Source organism: Armigeres subalbatus, chromosome 2, assembly GCF_024139115.2.
Source record: "Armigeres subalbatus isolate Guangzhou_Male chromosome 2, GZ_Asu_2, whole genome shotgun sequence".
Lineage (NCBI taxonomy): Eukaryota > Metazoa > Arthropoda > Insecta > Diptera > Culicidae > Armigeres > Armigeres subalbatus.
Window position 1 is genome coordinate 215,890,679 of NC_085140.1, and position 26,228 is coordinate 215,916,906.

General features: G+C 36.1%; 1 protein-coding gene across 3 annotated transcripts in view; it reads left to right on the forward strand.

Annotated features, from left to right (window-relative positions):
- LOC134211636 (TRPL translocation defect protein 14) overlaps nt 1-26,228 on the forward strand; it is a 61,417-nt gene that overhangs the window by 22,855 nt on the left and 12,334 nt on the right. For 2 of the 3 annotated variants that reach the window (XM_062688714.1, XM_062688713.1), the window contains 2 exons: nt 1,543-1,580; nt 10,699-10,824. In XM_062688714.1, the coding sequence (XP_062544698.1) occupies nt 1,543-1,580; nt 10,699-10,824 (164 nt within the window). The remainder of the gene's footprint in view (nt 1-1,542; nt 1,581-10,698; nt 10,825-26,228) is intronic. The other variant, XM_062688715.1, reaches the window with a different exon arrangement.

Here is a 26,228-nt window from a genome sequence, read left to right on the forward strand (position 1 = left end):
AAATGAATGACGTCTCAGATTGATCATATGAATTATTTTTTATGTCATGATATTTACCATTTCTATTTTAATTCTCTGATCCGGTTTGATTTTATTTCCGAAGGCTCTGAAATGTTATCTCAAGCTTTTTTTATTACTTATTGGAATAAATACTTTGAATCGTATCAACCAATTCGCAACGATTATTTGAAGATGCATCACAACTCAACGATGACAATGTCAATTCTATAATGCTGCCCATAAAAACATAGCCTAAATCTAGACAGGCGTTTCCCATTGATAACTGAGATGCATCTACCAAGGACGCATTAATAATTAAAACAAATTTCCTAGACAACCGGAATGCATCATGCCTCAGAATGCAGCATATTCCAGATATGTTTCTATATTTGTAAAAAAAATCCTTTCAATGTTACAAAAATGATTATACCTTGTAACAACCCCCTTTTGCCTTTGTACAGGATTCTTATCCTATTTGGGCACCTCGAATCAATTAATGCCATTTAACATCAACGATTCGATGTCTGTGTCTGGAACAAACTTGGGACAAATCACAAATAAATATTTTATTGCCTACTTTCAGGTTTTCCTCTCCAGTCCAGACACTGAATCAACAAATAAAACATACACAAAATAGCACAAATGATACAGACTCGATCGAATATTTACAACTATTCGAACAACATAAAACCAACCGTAACAACCTATTAGTATCTATAAGATACAATAGTGCCATATTTCAATCGGCTTGAAACTGTGCATTGTTTTGTTTACATCGTTTACAATGAATGAAACGAAAATGATTGGAATTAGCAAACATTTACAGAAACAGAATAAGAATCTACAAATAAAATACCACACGCGTTTTTTTGTCATGAAAAAAAGTCATTTAAACTTTTGCCTTATTCCGGGTGCTTTAGTTTAAAAATATAAGTTATTTAATCATTATTCTTTGAAACAAATAATATAATGCCACTTGCGCTGCCCCCATCTGCAAATGTATGCTTATATTCGGAGGCTAGCGATAAAATATCATACTTATCTATCTTATCTTATCTAGAATTGGTGCATTCTGAGGAATGGTTTTCCAGGAAGAGCTACATTCTGAGGATTTATTTTCTGGGAAATGGTTTTAAATACAATATTTTGTAAATGCTTTGTAAACATCTATGTAAAACTAATAAATAGGAATGCGACATCAAGTAATCGTTGCAACTAATTAAATAATGAGACACGTGCTGTCTATTGTGGATATTGTAATCCAAAGCTGTTATATTCTGAGCAATAAATATTCCTTTTTTTTCTTCGAAGATATTCCTTTGGTTTAAGTTAACTATTTTATTGAACGTTTTATTCATTTGCAACTCAAAAGTATAATTTTCTAACCTATCGTTCCAAACAAAATTATCAAACAAAGTACAAACAGTTTCAATTCTACATAATCATGATTCCATTGTTCACATTTGTTTAAATAGTCGTATATTCATTGAAACATGTTCATAAACTGATTGATAAGCTACCGACTGTCGTTTCCATTTGCAGTGGTGGAATCAAGTTTTCAGACCTGACAGCAGATGAAGGTGAGATTAATATATGTTTCTTTTCTCTTGTAAGTTTAGTAAATATGCAGACAATCAGACGTAACAATTTGCGTAATGTTTCAATCACTTCCTTGGTATTGTAGATCGTGCTATTATACATTTTTACAATGAATTATAAATAAAATATTCAAACTTTTTCATAATATTCAAATTGTTACATCGATTTGCCTGTAAAAAATTGTTTTCATACCATCTTTTCCGTTCATTAATCGCTTTTCTTATGCACGAGTCATTGAAAACACGCTTTGGCTTTACTATTGTTTATTTGTTTTCGTATATTATAATCACAGCTCATGTTCATGTCATTGTTTACTAAACAACTGAAATAACTTATTCTATCGAATCGCCGGTGCTTCATCCGTATTAACAGGGTAAATCTTGAATTTAAACTTCTGAGCATCAGAAAAAACTAGTATCTTTGTATCCTATGCGCTGTTGAGCTTTATCGTTCCTATTTTCGTTCGATTGCATTCGCAAATTACGTAACGCAAAAAATGAAATTATTTTAAAGACTATAACAACCCCTATTGTTCGTAATACTTTGAAGAGTAAAATATGTTTGGTTTAGTATTTTTCCACAACAAACCTAATATAATAGGATAAGGATTTGATGGTGAAACTTACCCTTTGAAATATTATTCAATTTGTAACACAAACATTAAAAAAACTAAATCCTTGAGAATTTCAATATTTGAACATTGAATGGCCAATGTTTTTATAATTGATTCTAGAAATTATTTCAATGGATAGAAAACTGAAAATAAAACAATTATAGAAATTTAAAATGTGAAACATTTCCTCAAAGTGTTTTTAAAAGTTTTCCTAAAGAAATTTGCAAATGAATTCCATAAAAACCCAAACAATTTCGAAAGAATGCTAGGTCCTAGCTAACTGGATGTTGGTCACGTTGTACTTCTGCATCAACTGTATTTCCGAACAAATTTCTAAAGGAACCTCTGAAGGAGTTTCAAGAGGAATTTAAAAAAAAACATTGCTTAAGAAATTGCTAACAGAATTTCAAAAGGAACTTGCAAAAGAATTCACAAAGGAATTCTCAAATGATTTCAAGAAGAAATTTTCGTAAAAAGGTCTGAAGAAATACACAAACAAATTTCCGGAACAATTTCTCAAGCAGTTTTCTACAGCATCTCTGAAGAAATTATCCAAAAGAATGCCTCAAGAAACTTAAGAAAGAATTCTTAAGGACAAGCCTCCGGGAATCCCAAACTAAATCCACTCTCGTTTTCAAGGTCACATCATTCAATACGAAAGCAACGCACAACTACCGTTTTTATTATTTCAGAATAATAAAAATGACAGTTGTACATTGCTTGCGTATTGAGTGGTGTTTCGTGAGTGACTTATCCTTAAATAAATTTCCGAAGAAATTCCTAAAGGAATTCTTGAAAAAAAAATTGAAGTATTTTTTGAAGATATTTTCACAAGAAAGCCTAAAGGAGCTTCTAAAAAATTCGAAGAAATTTATTAATAACTAGTTGACCCTGCAGACGTTGTCCTGCATAGTAGGCGAAAATGCGCGTTTTGAGCTGCTCATGCGAAATATCTTAATTTTAAATTTTCATAATTTCTCCACCCTCACTCGTGATTTTCGCATGAGAAAATATCATATAAACCCGTCGGAAACGATAACGGACATATTGGCTGAAGGAATGGAGAAAATCTATCCAGCCGTTTTCGAGTTATGCGGATACGAACACAGACCATTTCATTTTTATTATATAGATTGCCAATTGGAATCTGTGAAGGAATTTCCCAAACAATCCTTTGAGGTTTATTTGAGGTATTTATGTGAATTTTCAGGCAGATGGGTGACACCCTTGCAGAGTGTCTACTACCTGGAAAAACCTTGAAAACCTGGAATTATCAGGGAATTTCTCCCCACCTGGAAAAAGCCTGGAATTATCAGGAAATTCCTTACATACCAGGTGATCATGAGTAAAATTTATCTCAAAAGATGAAAATAATCCTTAACAATATTTGATTAGGCAAAAAGTTTGAGATAGGCCAAATTTTCAGGAAATTCAAATCAGCATAACTTTGCATAGCATAATCCGATTTTGATAAAACCGGGTCCATCGGACGCGGACATTCTTCTAGTATTCTGTCTCCATCCAAAACCTCAAATTGGCCCTTGACCACCGGAGATGTTCCGGGATTTCCGAGGGCATGTAAAAAAGCATTTTTCTCCTGCTTTTCATTTTATGTGACGTTTACTTTATGTTTTATGTTTTCTCCAGAAACGAGAACTAATATGCCGACAATTGCTGGCTGGCTCAACCTTTTTGCCTAACCCCTGTACCAATCAAATCTATTGAAAATGTATTGAACAATAATGGATCGTTGTTCCGTTCTATGGAAAAAACGCAATTTTCGCAACATCCGGAACAACTCTTCTAGGTGTTTTCTTCAAGATACTTTTGAATGAATTCCTAAGAAATCCCAAGGAATTCCAAAAGAATATCTGAAGCATTTTTCGAAGGTATTTACAGTAAAGCCATAAATAGAAGAACGCTAATGGCGATGTAACCATTGAAATTATTCTGTCAAAATAGGCTATAACTTGGCCGTTTGACACTTATAGTACCGGTACCTTGGCTGCTAGGTCCAAACAAACTAGATGTTGGTCACGCGAACGGCAGCGGAAATAGCAATCTCGGTTATATCCCGTATCAGGTATAAGTCGTTAGGCGTTAGGTCGTTAGCATACATTGCCCCAAAAACACCCCACGACATAAAGAAGGCAGTACACCCAGTTCTTTTTTTACACGGGTGGGTTTTAGTCGATTAAGACCTTTACTGCCGCTATCCGCAAGTCGAGCACATAAGTATATGGATCCCATATACAGATGTGCTCGACTTGCGGTTAGCGGCAGTTGTTGTAAAACATAAGGTTAATCGAGAAATTAAAGAATACCAACCGTGTAAAAAAAATAACGTCATGGACTCAGCAATCTCATACTTTTGCATCAACACATTTCTTGAAGAAATTCCCAAACATATTTCTGGTAGACTGGCTTAAGAAGTTTTCTTAAGTTTCTTAAAAAAAATGCTGTAATCAAATTCAAAGAAATGAAGAATTCTTAACCAAATTTCCAAATAAATTCCTAAAGAAATTTTAGAAGAATATCTAAAGAAATCTGCGAAGGATTTTCTCAAGACATTTCCAAAGAAATTCGTAAAGGAATCGCCAAATGCATCTCTAAAGAAATTTTTCGGAACAATTCCTTGAGATGTTGTCTAAAGTTTTTGCAAAGAAATTTTCAAATGAAATCCTGGAGGAAGTTCCGAAGGGATTCCTGAGGGAAATTCTGAAGCAACTCTTAGAGTTCCCTCTTTGAAGGGATTTCTGTAATCATTTCTGGATGATTTTCCGATGGAATCAATGGAAATTTCCGATGCGATTCCTGAATGAATTTTTGATTGAATGGCTGAAGCGATTTCTGAGTGAAATTGCGAAGGAATTTCTGGAGGAATTTCTTAAGTAATTTACGAGAAACAAAGCTGTGAGGCCACCAATAATTTCTTTTGAATTTGTTTTTTGCAATATTTACTTGTTTGAATCTGTATATAGCATGGCACGTTTGTTTTTACCTGGAAATTGATGTAAAACACCTGGAAAATTAGGGAATTCTGTTTTTACTAATTAACCATTATAGCACTTAAATGAGTTGCATGAAATTGATAAAAACACTCATTTGAGTGCTATAATAGAAACCCAACAGTAGCAGTAACTTGCCTACAAATTGCTTGCTTAGTTAGTCTGAGTATCTGTATCTTGTGTTCTTCAAAATTGAACCAACAAGCTTTACTATGTATGTCCCATGTTGAAACATTCCATTTTACAAATAGTATCTTTTGCTTCATGTTAAAAGTCGTTGCGGTTAAATAAGTATCTTTGTTGGTTTTTAAAAACAGACATAGACCCTATCCGTAGTGATGGGGCTGCCATCTTAGTTATAGCTTCCGGAGAAGAGTATTTCATATTGATCCAAGGAATTCCAGCACAGACGCCGTTTGTGCCGCACTTCATTGGTGGAAACGATTCATACAGATTTTTATAGAAGCTAAACAACACCCACTATCAAAACCAATCACATCCTAGACTGGCCCGCACCCCCTCCCTCTAGTTGATGGCAGGAGCAGTGTCAACCGTATACTGACGGTCAATTGCCATCGGCATTTTCCACGACCCATTCCATTTCGTGTATATAATAATTTAATTGATATAAAATATATATCGATAGGGAAATTAGTTTAATCCCTTTATCAAGGTTTCATGTGTATGCGTTTGAACCTATACTTTGTGAGATAGATTTTAGTAATATATTTATTAGGGTGGCTCAAATTAATATGGGAAAAACTTTTTCCAATTTTTTTGATGGGCCGCCCTCTTATTCGGTTCTATTTGATGCCTAAGAGAAATTGCCTAATGAAGAAATCAATTTTCTTTGCTTTGTTTTGAAATGTTTGCACCTGTAACAAGATAAGTTAGCAATATTCCATTTTAATCTACTAGATATTTGATTGTAATACAGATGCAATCTACGTTAATTTCAATCACAATGAACGCAATGCTACCAGGCAGCAATGTGCCAGTAGGGAGATGCAATGTCAGCAAAGAAAGACAGAAAGTTCCTTTTACGAGTTCGAAATACGATCAATATTTTCCAAGGTTGAATGTTTACACAACATTCAAGTTTCACAATAGCTTCGAGTGAAGTAAATTAATGTTGTGACTGTTAATCGCAGACGACAAAGTTTAATTGCCTTTCAGCATGCACGCGATACCGTTTCGTCTTCTTAGTTAAAAAGAGCAGCTTTTGGAATAAATATGGTGAACGTTATGCAAGTCAGGATTGTAAACATTATTTATTGTGATCAATTCATGAGTGAAGCACACAACACTAAGAATACAATAGTGTTGTCCAATGAGCTACTCGAATTTCTTCCCATCCCTCTCATGTTCATTTGCTGATTAAACAGAACGAACAGGACGGAAACAACTTTGAGCTGCTCTTTGGACAGCTTTAATATTTCAAAATTTCCATTTAATCGTTCCCGTATTATTTTTAAATTCGTCTGAACGAAAACGCGATACTGCCATCTGGAAAAGTGCAATGTGCGCGTGAAACAACAAACAAACAGACATCACTTGAGAATTTTACATCGTACACTGATTAATTGACGAATTGACCTTTCCCGTAAAAAAATGATCTCGCTTAGTTGTTTTAGACGATTTTTTTTTACTTATTAAAGGTTTACCTTTCCAATTTCTTTTCATATTCTTTCAAGCCTCTAACTATTCTTCAAATTGAAAACAAAACCTGATAGTGCCTGAAGAATGGTCCTAATGTTGGTTCGATATTAGGCGAAAATTAGGTCAAACTTTTAAAAACAATTTTTTTTCGAATTTTTGTCTCGATTTTTTTTTATTGTAAGAGATGTCAATATGAATTCTCGGGGAGAGTTGATTTCCAATAAATTAAAGAATCGCGCAAGTGAATACAAATGTTATTACGATGAGGGTCAATCAAAATAATCATTAGTTGGCCAAGTGATCCCTCGATGCGCGCGAATCTGTTCTGCTCGAGCTTGATGTTTGCATCTGCTTCACAATTTGCCCAATTTGGGCAGATCAACGGATTTCGTTGGTGTTTGTGCGACTATGATTTTTATGAGTAAATGTTTCATGTGTTGTGTCCGTTTGTCTGTGGTGAAATTATGGAATTTTAACAGGATAAAGTATAGGCAATACATTTCAAAATGCTTCTAAAATGTTACTTTCAATACTTAATTGAAATTTTGTCAATGTTTGGGATCAGACTTTGAAACCAAAAGAAAGATAAACTATGGTAGTAAACTGTACCATCCCATCCTGTATATGGATGCCATATACAAATAGGACTGACTTGCGATTCACGTATAGGTCTTTAGAAGAAAGTAGCAACAAGCTTTATTTGTTTGTTTCAAAACGGCCAGCACAATCTAGAATACATGCCTTCAAACATTTTGATAGATTATCCGTAACAGCCATACGTTTTTTCACAGATATTTCCTCCAAAACTTTGTATAATTTGATTGATTTTGCTCGAATTATTTATGGGATTATCTGCAGGATCTTGATCCCATGATGGATTATACCGTTATGTAATGTTTGTTTGGTTAGAATGCCTGAAATAAGAGTTCTTCAAGACTAATAGTAATAGCCTTTTAACCCAATGAGCTGGAACCTAGTTTAGCTGGAAAATCCATCTATTATCGCCATAATATTGTGATACCAGCACTGCTGTTCTACGCATGCTCGTACCAAATTCAAAAAAAGATAATTGAGATAAAGGAATTTTAAATTTCCATTACTAACCCCAAGCTGATAGAAAATTTAACAATATTACATAACAGAACCATTCAATAAACTCATTTTTATCGTTAATATTTTCTAATAGAATTTGCGACTACGATCATGAAAATAGTTTTGCGAGACAGTTATACCGAGCAATTCAACATTTGTTCGGTTGTTTCTAGGCATACCAATCCCGCTGAGGATTGCTTGATTCCGATAAACATATCGCTACGTACTTCATTTATGAAAGTTACTGTCCAAGCCTGTACAAGGACAAGACTTCCGGAATTCAAAACTAAATTCACTCGTGTTTTCAAGCGCACAGCACTCAATACGAAAGCAACGCACAACTGTCATTTTTTATTTAAATCACGCATGCTGCGACGCAGCAAAGTTAAAATCTATAATAAAAATGACAGTTGTGCGTTGCTTCCGTATGGAGTGCTGTGGCCTTGAAAACGCGAGTATATTTGATTTGAATTTGAATTCCAGGAGGCTTGCCAGTGGGTAGTTATGTCGCCTGGAATGAAAATTCTTCAAATTGTTCCAAAAACCGTTGGAAGATCTAAGTAGAAAATGCTATTCCCAGAAGCGTCGCTTCATAAAATAACATATGTAATGTGTAAAAATGATAAAAGTAGTCACCGCGAGACAAATTTACATACACAGATAGAAAATGAAGTTTGCGGTTGAAATCATACACATAAATGGAACGCCATTATTAGCGTAATTTCACACGGAATATAGGGTATTATGACCAATATTGAACCCTATAAAATTCTATATTATTCAATCCGGAGAACTTGCATACTAACGATTTAATTGCATGCGTTGGAAATGCCATATAATATAAAAATATTTTTAGAAATTTCCTCCTATGGACAGGGCAAATTCAGGCAGACTTTCAAATGTTGATATCAATGAATAACGTCGTATATTTCAGTGTGTTATGTACCATATGTACAGACTCATATTCCGAACACTCATCCCGTACAAATTTATCTGATACATTTCGTATTCAGTGAACATCGTGTTCATCATTTGAGACAATTTTATATGCGTGTTCGGCGTTTGAGACAAAGTTTGACCGAATAAAATCATACAATAGTGATAGTTACAATGAATATCAAGCGCTTATATGAAACTTCTATTTCTATGCGCTACCCGCGCTTGATCCATTAAAATATGTTAGTTAATATGCCATACAGACCTCCGAAGTGAAAAATGTGATTCTATGTTCGGAATATGAATCAAAACCGTATGTATCATCTAGAGGAGATGCAGAACTTGTTCTTATATATATACTACGCGAAACCAATATGTTGGAACTTTTCTTGCCTTATGGCAGGAAGAGCAAAATTTCGCCACTATTTAACTCCCTTAATATAAGAAACTTTTGGCGTGAATTGTCAATATTACATGCAAGTTTTAAGCGACTTGTAAGGGAGAGAAACATTTCAGCATAAAATTGCGTAAATTTAGCATTCCGATGTTTGCGCGCTGTTTACATTTTATTTTTATTTTTGGAAATAGACATTATAACAAACAGTATAGATGTTGATTAATTATGATTAATTATTTTAGAGCGTCTTAGGGGAAATGCTACAAGGTTAAAAGACTATTATTCTTCCATTTACTTCCACTATTCACTTTTTATGTATCAACAGTCGATAACAAACACTGAAGAAGTTTCCAAGTAGGAAACGAAATACGTATCTGTTTGTTGATACATAAAAAGTGAATAGTGGAAGTAAATGGAAGAATAATAGTCTTTTAACCTAGTATAGATGTTGTTTTCAATAATTTTTCGAACAAAGTTGGAAATCTGTAATAGTCAAATTGATGATAACAAATATGAAGCATTTATGCGTAGAAGGGTCTTGATCTACCGAATCAACCAGTTTACAATCGATTCATATGTGTACTGTTAGTTGGTACATGCTGTCAAAATTTGCTCGGATAATTTGCAGACCATGTATGGGAAGGTCTTACATACACCAGCGATAAGAAGGAAGCTGGACTGCCGTAATCTGAAAAAGTGACGTATACGCCACTTTCCAAAAATGGTGTTAACGAGCACTACTCATCGAGCTCTTTAACAGAAAAATGGAAAACATGCATGTTGTAAAATGGCTGTTACGTCACTTTTCCAGATTACGGCAGTGGAGATAAGGCCATGTCCTAGTTGTGGAGGCGGAAAAAAATCCCACCAAATATAAAGTGGGTCTCTGATATGCTTTGGGTAAAACTATCTATGAAACTCATCAACATTCCAGCATAAACGCTGTTAACTTTGTTACAATAATAGCGAAAAATATTCGCTTGTGATACAAACTACAAACAAGGTTACATGCGTGACCAAGGGTCGCAGGAGTAGCAAAAGTTCAAAAATAAACATTACCTATATTAACAGTGCTTGTGATCACTATTCATTCAGCTTTCCATGGCATTTCGTTTCATTCAAATTAGGGTACGGCTTATTTGTTTCTTTTCTATAATAGTTTGAGTAAAAATTCCTAGATTTCCAAATTTGGTACCTTGAATATTGAATTATATATTTCAAGTATAACCGAGTATGAATGTAAGCGTAATAATTGCACACAATCTATTTCATTTGTCACAAAAAAAGTCAATCATATGAATTATTACATCTGTATGTGCTTAAAATTGTGTACATAATCGACAAAGTAATCAAATTGTTTTCCATAACTTTGTAATCGTTATAATATGCAAAAGTACCCCAAGTAGCCAGCGATCAGCGAAAGGTTTTCAAAGACGGTATTCCGGAGCACAGTGTCGATAAAACTGCATCCTGCCCCCGTTGTTTGGCCGCTGCTGCCGATAAGCCCAACGGTAGCGAGGGTGAGTCTTCAAAATAACGAATGTCACAGGAAATGACATCAGAAGTTGTCTCGTTAAATAGTTGTGATGTTGCTGCCGATGTGATGTTTCAGCTAATATCTGCCGTGCTTTTATCATCAATTAACAAGCCTATGATACATAGCTATCAGCAGTGTTGCTTTACTAGTCATATTCTAACGAACATTCATCTATCGAATTCTCTACACAAACAATACATGTTTTTCTATTTCTGAAAAAAAAAGTACTCGGCAGAAATTTCCGTCCATGATGTAATTTCCGCCATAGGCGATAAAACCGATGGATTAACTTCACGTTTGCATGAACTCAGAACGTAGTTTCTAAGCCTGCCTACTTTTTGACACGGATGAGTTGTGAACAAAAAGTGCCTTTTATTGATTTTCGATCATATCACGGGATATTAGAACGCAGACGAAAATACCTGCCGTAAGCCTCATAATAATTTAACGTAAAGATATGTAAGAGTTTCAAACGATTCACGAATTAGAGTTAGGTACGCGTTTAAAATAGGGTAGTCAAAAATCTGTATTAGCAAAGGAATCGTTCATTCCAAGTCATAATACAAAGTTTTTGCGTTAAATTACGGCCATACATAATACTAAGGACACACCTGTTTATTTGTATCATACACCCAACCGGCGGTTGTTAGATTTTCCAACAATTCTGTATATACAATTCTACCAAAACCTGTATAAGAACTGCGCATATGCGAAATTGCTAGATTCTTATACAAATATTGTATAAGAATCTAACAATTTTGTAAGCTTTTCTAACATTTTTTGTATAAGAATCTAACAATTTCGCATATGCCCAGTTCTTATACAGGTTTTGGTATATTCTTATACAGAATTGTTAGAAAATCTAACAACCGCCGGTTGGGTGTAGTCATAGACGACAAGAAAATAATTCCAAGACTATCTTTAATGAAGACATATATGAAACGGGAATGGTTATCTTCTTTTTCTTCTTATTGGCATTACATCCCCCACTGGGACATTGCCGCCTTGCAATTTTCAGTTCATTCAGCACTTCCACAGTTATTAATTGCGAGATTTCTAAGCTAAGGTACCATTTTTGCATTTGTATATCATGAGGCTAACACGATGATACTTTTATGCCCAGGAAAAACGAGACAATTTCTAGTCCGAAAATTGAGGCTCACTTTGTAACCGCGCGTCTTACCGCTAGTCTAAGCAAGGCTCCAAATGGGAATGTTTATGGTGCAGAATATTTGCAATATAATATCTATATACACTCTAGCTTTCATCTACTCAGTGCTCCGTAAAATTGTATTGCCGTCTCTTCTTTTCCCACGGAAATTTTACTCAATTTCCGTCAAAAGCAGGGTTACTCATAGTATTGCTTTTGACGGAATCATTTAGTTGAAATTAACATTTTATAGTCTGACTGGATTCGCCCTTTAGTAGACCCCCTGGGGGTATTTTATAGGAAATTACTTCCCTATAGTCGACACTTCATTTGATTTTCATGTTTCGTTTCGGGACGTTTTTCTTCCCTATTATGGACCACTCAAAATATTCCTATAATAGACACACTCGTGTTTTTTATAGAATTGTAAAAAATCATCCAATTTTACTTTCCACAGCATTTCCAATGCATGTAATAAAATCATAGGACTGTAAGGTTAGGTTCTCCCGATGGAATTTCATAGCAAAATGTTTACATTGTGCTGTAATTATGCAAAAATGGTTGGAGGTCCACTATTGGGCACTTTACCCTAATTTGCATGCAAGCTTGAATCGGCTAAAACGGCTTGTGCTAAATCAGTTTTAAGGTGAATCGCGTTGGAGTCCAATTTCAAATCTACCTAGCACTTTTGAGGGCACATAACTTGAAAAGTAAACGACAGACAAAAGCAAAAACTAGTTTTTCACCTTTGCTCACTTGCAGCATACACGAAAAAATGGTTTCCAGATTTGCTAACCGCCTAAATATTCACATTTGTGCGTGCAATAACGCGAGGTGAGGGATAGCACGGCCATTGTGGCTGCCATTTTTGGACGCCGCCGTAACTCACCTTAATCAAAATAAGCTCAAAATTTCGGAGGACACTCAGAACATGATACAGAATCAAATGAGCGTTGGGAGTTGGGGAGCAAAATCGATTTTTTGAACCACCCTAATAAAAAAGCATGCTTCCTGAAAAGGTATTAAGTATTATTCTTACGGTGTTCATCTTGCCCCGTCATACCCCATCTATCTGTTTATCTTCGAGAATGTGATAAGACTGCAGATATTTAATTTCAGAGAAAAAAAAGGTTATGAGAGGTATGCATGACATCGTGAAGCTTTCAATATAATATCTAAAGATAACTTATCAAAGTTGTCCAAAAATAGAGGAACTGTTTTACTATTCACTGCTGCATATGGTTTATTCCTAGTGTCTGAATAGTTTTGCAGAGAGCAATATTTCTGAACTAACACATAAAAAAGGCGTAACAGCCAACATTTATTCTTACACAGACATAGCATCGGAAAGAATACATTTTGGCTGTTATGCCCTTTTCGGTTAAATCTCATATATATTACATGATAATAGTGTGTTCGATTACTATATTATAAGTAAGCATAATGTTATACTGCCGTCATACGCAACTTTGTCCCATGTTTACTGGGATTCCTATGTACATGAGACAGTATATCGTACGTACTGAGCTTTGACATCAGGAGACAGGATAATGATCGTACCACAGACAAACAGACATAACGCTCATGAAATTCTCATCGTCCACTGATTTGCTGGTCATTTTAAATAATCATTAGTTGCCCAATCGGTCACAAGTGGCGCGCGAATCGCATTTGCTCAAGTTTGACGTTTGCTCACTAACGCCATCTTGTTCGTGATTTGCCCAACTAAGTGAAAAGAACAGATATCGTTAGTGTTTGTACGACGATGAATTTGATGAGTGAATGTTCCATGTGTTATGACTGTTTGTCTGTGATCGTACTTTGAATGGGCTATTAGCATTGACAATATATTTCGTTCACTCGAAACCAGTTATGACCATGTTTCTTGCAGAAAATTTATTGATATTACTATCGGAAACACAGATAGCACGCCTTTGATTCCAATTTAATCTAATCTTGAAGTATCCTAGGAAATGATGGTTACTACATTCCGTCGTTTCTCTTATCATACGGACAGGAACTACGCAGTATGCACCGCGGAGATGACTTACTGCAAGAAAGCGATTTCAAGTGGGTTGGCGAACGAATTCGCAACTAAAAAAATATTTTCTTTTATAGGGGAGAGTGGGACAACTTAGCAATCCCTAAGCGGTAACCTTTGTAATGCCTCGTCTTTGACATAAGTATCAATAAAAGCTGAATAATGAAGTTTCAGTATGTAAAAAACGGTGTTTTTATTATCACGATTAAACCCATCACCGTTGTTTAAAATCATCTCGGATTCAGGCAGAAACTATTTTGATGATTTTGTAAATGCGTAAATGCATTATATTGTACTTCCAGTTGAAAACCGAAGTGAGCTCTCGCGACAATCGAGTTTTCTCACGTTTCCTTTTGTCGCAACTACGTCGCGACTAGTGCGCATCATGGCGCACGACGGTGGCATAGATGCGCACTAGTCGCGATGCAGTTGCGACATCAGGAAATAAGGAAAAACTCAATTGTCGCGAGAGCTCACTTCGGTTTTCAACTGGAAGCACAATAGCCCGACCAGTTAGCCATAACAAAATTTTATCACAATTATATCAATATGTGTTACAAATAACAAAACTTGCAATAATTTTGTTATAAATTCTCTGTCAAAGATGGAGTAAAGAAAATTTCATGATCGTCATATCATGATTATAACATAATGTGTTATGTTTATTTTTCCCGAATGCATACATTTTTGGTAGATAGGAATGGCAAAAAGGAAAGGTACCGCCTTCAGTATAACTTGAACCTACATTCAAAGTTGAGCCAGCTGGACAAAGTTAATTGCCTACATTATGGATAATCAGAATCTTTTCAAGAACATAATTTGTTATAGTACAAGCTATTTTCACCACTTTTCATGTAACACAACGAGTTATATTTTTGTTCAATAAATAACATATTTAGTAATGTTTTTGTTAAAACTAGAAGAGATTTTGTTACAATTTTTGTTATTTTAACTACTAATGGTACATGTTTTATAACAACCGCTGTTATGAAAAACTACTGTAACAGAATAACAAGGTTTGATATAAATCTGTTACTATCTACTGGTCGGGAGCCTATTCAGATTACGGCATTAATGACATAATAATTGGCGTCTCAGGGTAAATACGCTTTATGATGTAATTATTTACTTAATATTCCATACATTTTGCGCTGTCAAAGATACCCGCTAAAAAGAGTCATAAAGAATTTATTACGAACAATTATTACGAGAGAGCTTTCGTTCTAACTGGGATGCAGGAAGAAATTCAACAAAACAAAACTGACAAGCGTCACGCTCTCTTTGCCAGAGAAAATTCTCTCTGTTTTCATTTCGTTTCGTAGTTGACAGTCATGCTCTTTCTGTCGCAGCAGGGTCGAATGCATGTTAGATGGAAATCTTCTGAGCGCTGAAGAATAACTCGGATTGTGATGGTTTTGTGGAAAGCATTTTATATGATGAAAAATAATGATGATAATTATTTATTCTCCACTTATTCAACATGAATTGTTTAAAAAACAGATGCTCTCTAGAACTAACATGAAGTATTTAACTTAAACCTAGATTTAATAGAACAAATCGAATAAATTTTCAAAGTTCAAGGGCCAATGCGGAAGACAATTTAAAACGTAGGAATGGTTGTAAAACGAATATATTTGATGAATAAACATGATTTCATAAATTGTTTCAATTCTGCTCCTTGAATGGCTTAATATACTTTGGATTTCGACATTTTTCACGTGGGACAACTGTACGATTTGAATGGGATGTATATATAAAGTAGAATAACCTTAAATAAAACATGGATTGGTAATGCATTAATTCATCCAAAATCCAGTTTAAATTATATCACATTCACACGATTGGATTTTGTTAGAAGCTGTATCATTGATTGTCGAGTGAAACGCAATGGTTCAGTTTCCATTGTTGAAAAAAAAATAAATTGCTGAGTTGCCCTTCATACATGGAGATACTGGTGGAAATACATTTTAGTTCGATAATATTTCTTGAAAATTGGTCTAATCGTCCTTTTTTATTTATTTGAGAGAATTCCCAAGTATCTAAATTTTTCTATCAAATCTCCGTTCGATCATAGTACAGAATCAAAATACTTTTTAAATTAAAAAATAAATTGAGGAATAGTCTGATTCCCCGAAGAACATTATCATTATCCTTAATGAGAGCTTCAAATATTCTTCAAAAACCCCTTTTCATATTTTTTTAATATTTTTTTTTCGTAGAATCTTTGTTCAGAAAAAAATGTTCGATTGTCGCCACAGAAATGCTTGATTTCGCAAATTAAATTTTAAAACTCTCCTTGAATTCAACCCTGTATTAGCGTGCAAATGAGGAAACATGGAAACGTCAAGATATATTATCTTGCTGCAGTCTGAACACCTCGTAATAATTGGATACCCTCTCACTTAACAAAGTCATAAATAGCCCAATCTGAATAGGCTGTTAAACCCTTTATAAGGCAATGGCAACTATATTGCCACCAACAAATTATATGTTTTTCTATTTATCAACAAGAGCTCTACTCATTATTTTCCATATAGTGGCTTTATTTGCTTCCTAGTAACACCCCAGATGAATTTTAGCCATAAAAAAATTTAAATGTCAATTTGAGGACAGTTTTTTACGAACAGATCGTAAGTGGAATTCGAGTGGAAGAAGGATTTTCAGTTATAATTCGTTAAAAAAACGACAAAGATATATTTTTTCCCGTTGGTATTAATTAGTTTGAATCTCCTGTGTTAGATTATTACGTGATTAGCGTGAAAAAAGCTTTGCCTTTCTGTATATTTGGTTTTTGGATGTTTGACGAAATTGTGTTTTTTTTTTCAAGCCCCCTCCCCCCTTGGGAACAAAAGCGCAATTTTTTTTTTCATTTATTTTGTTTTCCGACTAGGACTCTTCACCAAAAAATGTTACGTTCCTTGATTTGACTGGTTTTTCGTAAAACCTAATTTTCAAAAATCTTTTCATATTTTTATTGTTGCGGGAAAACACGCTTAACGGGCAGTGGCAACCTGAGAGTGGCAACTGTATTGCCACCAATGGTGTTCCGCTTGCCGGGCAGTGGTAACTATATTGCCACCAATGTTGCCCCGCTTGTCGGGCAGTGGCAACTATATTGCCACCAATTTTTCAATGTTTCTGAACTGTTTAATGTAAACAAACATACATTTAAGTTTAATACCATGTCAACATTGTTTCCTATTGTTGTTTTTGTTAATTTATTGTTTAGATTCGTCTGCCTTATAAAGGGTTAAGTATTGGGCGATTCCTACTCTTGGTGGTGACCTTGTCGCTATTACCGCCCCTAGCTGACATATATTTAAAGTTTTATATTCTATCGATCATAATTACTGTGAATCTCCTCAAATTATGAATGTAGATACGCTATAATTAGGTAAACACCTTGGTAAATATCAATATATGCTTACTAAATTACTTACTAAATTATGCAACCACGAAATTATAAGAAAATTCGAATATCAATCAAACCATCTTAAAATCAATATTTCAAGAACAAGTAAGGTTGCCCGAGTGCGTTTTTCAGTTTTATAACCCTTTTATTAAATTAACCATCTTACGAGGTTAATTTTATAATGTGAAAATAATACTCACTTAAGTCATAATCAACGTTGGCTGTCTTGTCCCACATGGCGAGCTTGCGCCACTTTCCTTTAATTACACTTTCCTTCATTGCTTCTGCTGTTCTGTACATCAACGAATCTGCTATGGTCGTTCTTCACACTGTATGTGCTGAGATGAGATGTGCCTTCTCGTATCTCGAATTTGAACATTTTTGAACCAGTTGCTGATTGGTTGATTTTGACTACTGCGTACGTACCCGTTTGTTTACCGAAGCTCGGAAGGGAAGCTATTTCTGATACCGGCAATGTTGTCAAGAATGATTATATTTCGAGCACGGTGAAAATCTAGGGGGAAAATTATTTACAAAAGCTCAAATACAAATTGTTTTTTCCCGCCTCAACTGCTTTTGAGTAGTGCTGTTATAAAGCATAATTGTAAGAACTTGTGAGAATCATTCAAATTGTCAATGGAATGATTGAACATCTTTGGAATTAATGGTGCATCGAGATCTCTTTATTCGAAGCCTAGCTTTTAAGTTACTTGCTTAATACATAATTATAATTAGTTTGTAATGATTGTTATTGTACTCCATCTTAAACTTAGAGCAAAAATAATTGGTTTCAACTAAAAATCAACATTTCTGACAACACTTGCCGGGACGGTGATGGTAGTGGATAAAAAGCACAGCAGGGAACAAAGAAATGATAAAGAAGAAAAATAAGAAGCCAGTTGGCACATCTCATCTCAGTGTATGTGCTGCGGTGACGCCAACAACGAAATGGGACGCGTTCGGCGCATCACCGGTCGCCGGTCGGTCACGTTCACATCTTTCACCCTTTCATGCTCGTTGGAATTACCTACGGCAACATTCCTCTACCCGTAAACCCTATGGGAGCCTCGAGTTGCACATGGTTTACTCATAATTACCTACTCAAATTAGGCTTCGGCTCGTTGTACCTTCGCTACGTATTACAGTCAACTCTCTACATCTCGATGTTCTATATCTCGATATCTCTCCCTATGTGGATCGTTTACTCAGCCTCTTCGTTCTACATACATTTGGGTTTTCTACATCTCGATAACCTCCTTATCTCGTGTTCTGTTCATATTTCGTTCAGGATTCCTTCTCCCACTGTCGACGTATTCATATTTCTAGGCTACTACTCTTTGGACAATAACAAACACATCAAAAACAAGAGATGACATTTGTTCTGTTGTCGTTTTTCATAGCAACGATCTTTTTTCGATCTAGTACCCATTTCAATATTCCTTCGATCTCTCCTTATCTCGATGCACGGCATACAAAAAACAAGGCAGGCTCATCACGTATGTAAACATTCAGTTTGAATGTAAACATGTGACGTCACTGCTATCTTCGCACAAGCTGGACCGAGACGATACTCTACGGTCGCAGCATGCTTACTTTTGTACTCAAACATGTGGCGATAAAACATGCGTCACATTCGAAGTGTCATTTTTCCAATGAGCCTACCTGTATACCGTGATCTCTACACGGAAGAAAAAAGTACCCAAAATTGAGTATTTTAAACTTACTTTTGAGTTATTTTTTCTCTTCTCTTTCATCCACTCTTTCTTTTGTTGTCAAAACAAAAGAGCCAAACAATCAACGACGCCAGTTCAATACGGGAAGCCAATTTTGAGTTTTATTACCTGAGGTCGAAATTGAGTGAATTAAACTTAAATTTGGGTCAATAAATTTTCCGTTGGGTACTTTTTTAACATGGGAGTAAAGGCAAACTACTTCGACCCTACTTACTCAATTTTGGCTTCCCGTACGGATGTTCGAGGTTGGGTGAATTAAACTCATTATTGGGTAGTTTATTTTTTCCGTGTATGGTGTAGCGACTGTAATATGCTACTGGACATTCACCATCCGAATATCCTGCCCATAATTTCATAGTTGACGTTACAACCATTGCACTTTCCGATTTAATTGGGATGATTTACGGACAAGCATAAAAAATTTTACACATTTCAACCCGTAAACATTTAAGTGCGATTCGAATCATGCAACGTATCGATGTTACAGCGGTTGAATTGCCCTGGTAAACGCGTAATAAGTCAAATTCTCTGAAACTTTGAATTGCCGCATGATCAATTGGATTTTTGTGCGACTTTTTTCTTTCCCAGCTCTCCTTTTCAATACGACTCCGTAGCAACCTTTTATTTTCCGAGCAATCTCACTTTTGCAATGCTCCTATTCTCTGCTGAGTTGGGAACGAACAGCCACGGGTTTTCCAGCTTCCGGTTTTCCAGATTTTGACACAAGCGGAGCTATTAGGTGCAAGCTGTGGATTCTTATGAGCACCTTCCAGTTGACCCTTTCTTTTTTCAAAGCCAGAGTGTTTACTTGCCTAGATCCAATTCCAGATCCTAGATCTGGAATCTATCGCAGTTCCACTGTGGAGCAACCGGTTGTACAACTATGAACTGTCTTCGACCAAATAGCGCTTCCTGATAAGACATGGTCGATCTCCGTGACTTTACATGCAGCATTTACATATGTAGATCCAATCGCTCCACCATCTTCCACCTTCCTACACTTTGCTGCACGAAATCCGGACAGTTTAAGCCTTGGTGCATACGGAGCATTCTACCTTCTGATAGCGTGGATGGAACGACTGCTCCAGCCGCATTACCGCATCTACGAGGCAAGACTGACTGTTCAACGAAATGATTCCTACATCTGTCGCTTGGACGAATCCATTCACTTTCGACTTATCCTATTTCTTGCTATTTTCATGCTCCTCCGCCTTTTCAAAGGTAGCTTCCAACGACTTTTCCACAAGACCTTCCATAAAGCTCCCGATGGTTTCCAAATTAATCAACGACGCTCGTCGCTTATATTCCACCCACTCGAACGAAGGTAACATCTGGGCCAAGTTCTGCATCAGAATAGAATTTTTGAGGTGGTTCGCCAATCCCGCAGTTTTGAGATGTTGAATGAATTCTTCAAATGAAATGCACTCTCAAAATTTATCGCCGACTCTAGGATCTCAGCGTTGGGTCCTTCCATTTCCACAAATTCTCGATGATCGACAGTTCATTTTCAGGAATAAGAAGGCGGTTTCGTACGGCGTACAACACCTTGCTTCAAAGAGCTTCTTGCAGACAGACTAAGTTAGCGGCATTGCCTGTTCATACGCATTAATAAATATTGACCACTCTTCGGCAGCACCACGGAGTCGCGGCAGCTGCCTGGGGAGCATCTGCCTCAAAGCAATCGAGATGAACCTGTCTCCGTCGCTTTCACTTTTATTGAGACTCTCTCCGGAACGACGTCAAACTCATCATCAGAAGAACAAGCATCCACTTCCCTTTAAAACGATGATCGGGGAGGACTGACATCGAGTGCCCCTCTTAATTCCCGGTTTGGTTGGTTTCGGAAGTCTCACGTTGGTTCGATTATTATTTTCTCGAGAACAGATCTTCCACATCAGCCTTTGCAGTATCAACCAATTTCGGTACATCATCACGAAATTCCAGGCTTTCTTGTTCAGATCGGTGATTTTCTTCAGTACTAATCTTATTTTCAGTATTTTATTCCGGCAAAAAATTCTCTCCCACTCAAGCTCCAAAATCCTTCGTTGGTTTTCCTCTTCGAGTTCCTCCAGTCGGTTCCACTCTTCGAGTTCTCTGAGTTCTGGAGAAGGTATTCGTTAGGTAAGGGTTTACCTGTAGCTCAATGTGGCCTAATGCAGTCCATTAGGTTCTGCAGCATGACGTCACATCACGTCGAGTTCGTGATTGCAACCATGGTTGGCTGCCCCAGAGTCCATCAAGAAGTACTTCTAGTCTGTCACCAGATTGAGGTTACATACAGTCGCTTCTTCTATTGGCATTACATCCCCACACTGGGACAGTGCCGCCTCGCAGCTTAGTGTTCATTAAGCACTTCCACAGCTATTAACTGCGAGGTTTCTAAACCAAGTTACCATTTTAGCATTCGTATATCATGAGACTAACTCGATGATATTTTTATGCCCAGGAAGTCGAGACATGTGTTAAATATTTCTTATAATGTAAAAATACAAAAACAAAAGTATTTTTCGGACTTTAGTACGTTAGTACGATGAAGTTTAAAATTATATAAATAAGAGCGTTTCTAAGGCTCTTAGTCTAAACGTTACTGACTGCTTTAACATAATGTAGGATATTATTCACCATATATTTCACCACCTTCAACTTGTTGAGGTACCAATGTGACAGTAGCACAGACAAGTGCGAATATTCGAAGAATCCATACCGATACAAGAAGCAAGTTCAAATCAGTTGCAACTGCTTGACTTCCTAATCGAATTAATTAGCAAATCATGGAACGCTAGTGTGGAAACAACGACTGTTAGATTCTGCATCGTAAACACGACACAGGCCTTCACCAATGATATTCTCGTTCTTTTGTATCCACAATTCCTTTATAAAGGCACGACAGTGCCGCCAGCTATTACGTCTGTATATAATTGCAATGCATGAGTTATGCACGTGAGTAAACCTACTATATGATACACTACATTTAACCTTTGGGCTGCTCCTTTCAATGCTAACTGAACTTCTTTCATATCATTTAAAAATGATTCATTTTATTTCCCCTGTATGTGATGTGATACTGTAATACGCTAGAAGAACCGAAAGAACGCTGTCATAAGAGGAATTGCAGAATCACAGGAAATGAACACGGAAAGTTATAGCCAATGGAATGGAAAATAATTTTAAAAATTACCAAGTCAGATTAAAAATATACGAGAAAGGCAAAAAATATATATGGGATTAGAAATTTGATAATCAAAATTAATGCGTTCTCTGAGATCATTTTAAGAAAAAAAAACAATCAAATAAGTACATGTTAAACGTAGATAATCGAAAACCTAACCTTGTGCTTTTATCATTTTTAAATTAGGTTAGGTTAGGAGGATAGATTCTCTGGGAAATGTTAATCTTTCAGGTTTTGGGGCATTTTTTCGACTATAAAACATATTTTTGTCTTGTGGCATCTTAGAAATGCAAATGGAAGAATGAAAATATGTTCACGTATATTAAAGGGTTGCAGGCAAAGGGTTAATATTTCCTATGTCCTGTTTCTAATCGATCGATAGTGACAATAACAGCAGCAAACCTTGTTGCATATTCGATCATGAGTGCAAAATAGCTCGGTTTTACACAACAGGGAAAGAACAACACAGGGCTGTTATAACAGTCGCGGATTTCGCGATACTCGCGTTTTTCGCAAATTTCGCGGATTATCTCTGCCAGTCGCGATATAATTTTCAAAATAACTCCTAAAGAAATTTTTTAGAAGAGTTCCCAATAGTATTCTCGATTCATTTTGGGATCCGCAAGGTTTGTAAGCTACAAAAAGTTGATTAATTTAACGGAGAAACGTAAAAAAATATTAGAATACAATTTTGGGTCAGATGTTGAGGAAAACAAAACAAACGCACGGAAATTGATCTAGAGTGCGGTGCTGCAAATAGTTCATTGTGACATTTGCAACACCCGGACAAAGCTGGGTTTCTTTCGCTAGGTAACAATACTTCAATATCCAAACACACCATACCTATCCAAATAACGTTTCAATAATCGTATATGGATGTGTCTGCAGTCTTCACGATATTTCGTTATACAGACTGATCTGTTTGCAATTCTGGATCTGCGAAACGCCGAATTGTGCCTAAAGCTTAGATTTGTCTCCGAAGCTTTAGACAGTGGGTCCCCTAAATGTTATTGCAAAAATTGTGGTGGTTTATTATAACGTTTGGGCCAAAATATGTTGTTTCTTCGTTTGCTTATGCCCACTAAGTCATTACAACACAGAAGTTTCTGTTCGTCCTTCGCATCTTTTTGTCAGAGAGTCCTTCAAGCTCCCGGCGCCGGACACCTCCCAATACCGGACACTTCTAAAATCAACACTTGCTGAATGCATGGAATATCAGATTCTCATGTTGTAAACTTTGTACAAAATTTGAAATTGAACTAAAATGTCAAAAAATTTCATGTTTCGCCTTATTTTAGAATAATAAAATCAATCGTATGCATTCTGATAATGTATAGATGGCCAATATTTTTCATATATCAAATAGCGATCATGATTTGATAGATGTATAATGTATCTATGATGCAACATCAATTTCTGTATCCGCTAGCTGTCCCCCGGGTCCGGACAGTGCGTTTTTTAATGTGAACAAATAATCATTCTTTGCACCTGTTTTGTTAAACTTACTTCAATCCAATTGTTTTTTTCTCGCTAAGGTATCAGAAAGTCACAGAAATAAGCAGAAAAAAAAATTGAAGATGTCATTGAAAATGGAGGGAACTTTGAGTAGGAAATTGAGCTGGAGAATCAAATAAGCTCTACTAACACGTGTCAAATCTACAAATTTAGGCAAATGAAAAATATTACCATTCTAAATGATGTCTTTGGGCCCTCCTTAGCCGTGCGGTAAGACGCGCGGCTATAAAGCAAGACCATGCTGAGGGTGGCTGGGTTCGATTCCCGGTGCCGGTCTAGGCAATTTTCGGATTGGAAATTGTCTGGACTTCCCTGGGCATAAAAGTATTGTCGTGTTAGCCTCATGATATACGAATGCAAAAATGGTAACTTGGCTTAGAAACCTCGCAGTTAATAACTGCGAGGCGGCTCTGTCCCAGTGTGGGGATGTAATGCCAATAAGAAGAAGAAGAAGAAGAAGAAATTATGTCTTTACTCATGTAATAGGAACTTGGTCGTATTTGAACATGATGCAATACAGGGCTGGTAGCGACCGAAGCCACTCAAAATAGTGACTTTAGTGACCAAAGCTGACGAAAAAAGGGACCAGAAAAGTACTGTAGGGTCATGGGTTCGAGTCCCATCGAAAGGAAAGTGGTTACCTCCAATACATTTTCCAAATCAATATCTTCCACATAACGTACATATCCACATGTGAGTTTTCATAACATGATTTACATGCTCAATTTGTCAAATAAAGTCAATTAGTATCCAACACTATGGATCTCCGGGCCTTCTATCGCAAAAAAATGTCCTTACAGTGCACAAAATATTGCTTAAAGTGTCCAAAACTTTATATCAACCCTTTGTATGCCAACAATATTTTGCTACAATTACGCTCTAAGACGTCTTCCAATTAATTATGCCAGTTTTTGGGTTGTTTCCGGGAAGATATTCTGTCATTTTTCCACTAGAACCTTTTTCAATTGGTTCTGTATCGTAAGTTCTCGAACTTTTTATGCAAAAACCCCACAGAGTTTCAATGGGGTTGAAGTCTGGGGGATTGGAGAGGATGTGGGATGAAAAATCTGTTAATTAAAAAGTTTTTAAACATCAGTTATTTTGAAATTAAATTTAGATATTTAAAGTTTTATCTTTGTTATTTGATATGGTTTGTTCCTTGAACTTGCACATCTATTATCGTAAATTAGTGTAAGTTTGATATAAGTGTTTATTTTACCTGCACATATGCCATGTTATAAATAACTTTTCCTATAACGATGCAAACCAAAAAAAAAATACTACTTTCCCCTGCAACATCTTTGTTGCAGTCCTATTTGCCGCAATAGTTTGAACCAATGCTTTAAGAATTAAAACTTTCGGAAAAATGGTTGAAATTTACATCAAACCCAATTTTCACGGCCTCGTTTGATATGTTGAAAAGTAATAGCTATTCGTTCGGTCTCAAAACCAAATATTAGCTCAGGTACCTTATTTTATTTCGAGGAAGGCTTATGCATGGTTAATGCACGCCTTAATAGTGGTTTAATCTGAATATAGTCAACTATTCATATAACCACCTTTTTCCCTACATTTTCACCTAAAGCTCCCCAAACCATAACATGACCACTACTTCGCTGTAGTTAGTTTACACCATACCCTAACCAGTCTCGTCGGTCTCTAACTATTTAAAAATTTCTATCGTCCACGAATGTAATCTTCTGCCAGAACTTTTGCGGCTCAGCCACACGCGTTTCCATTTGAGCATACTCCAGTCACTTTTTTCTTGGCAGATATGGTATTCTTCCGCGAATTGCGATCACGGTATTCCATACGTGCGGGTGAACAATAACGCTTCAGCTAATATTGTAGCACTGAGCTATATAGCATCATGAGACCCCACACGTCCGTAAAGTCATTACGTAATACGTAATATGAAGCATACAGTTCTAGAGACCTTGTCCACGATGTAGGAGACAAGTTGTTATAAGATTGTTATGTCAGTTTGTCTGTGGGATAACCTCAAACGACGTCATATTTTTTCATACGCATTATCTGCACGGTCAAAGCCTCTGAGTTCATAATTTTAATCTCCAAGTACGTACGTCACATATAGATGCGACGTACCTTCAGTTATCTCGAGTAAGAAACTTTCATTAATTCACTATGAACGAGGATGAATCTTTCTTCGAGTTGACAATATTTTAATAATTTTATGACATACATTATTTGAGGATTCGCGCAACTATTGTAATTGTTGATAATATGTATTGGAATCACTTTGGCACTTTATTTAGAACATTCGCCATTTCAGGTATCTACCATCCTTCCCCAGCACAGAAGAGTATAAACCGAACCAAGCCTCCTGCGATTTTCTGCTTTTAGTGC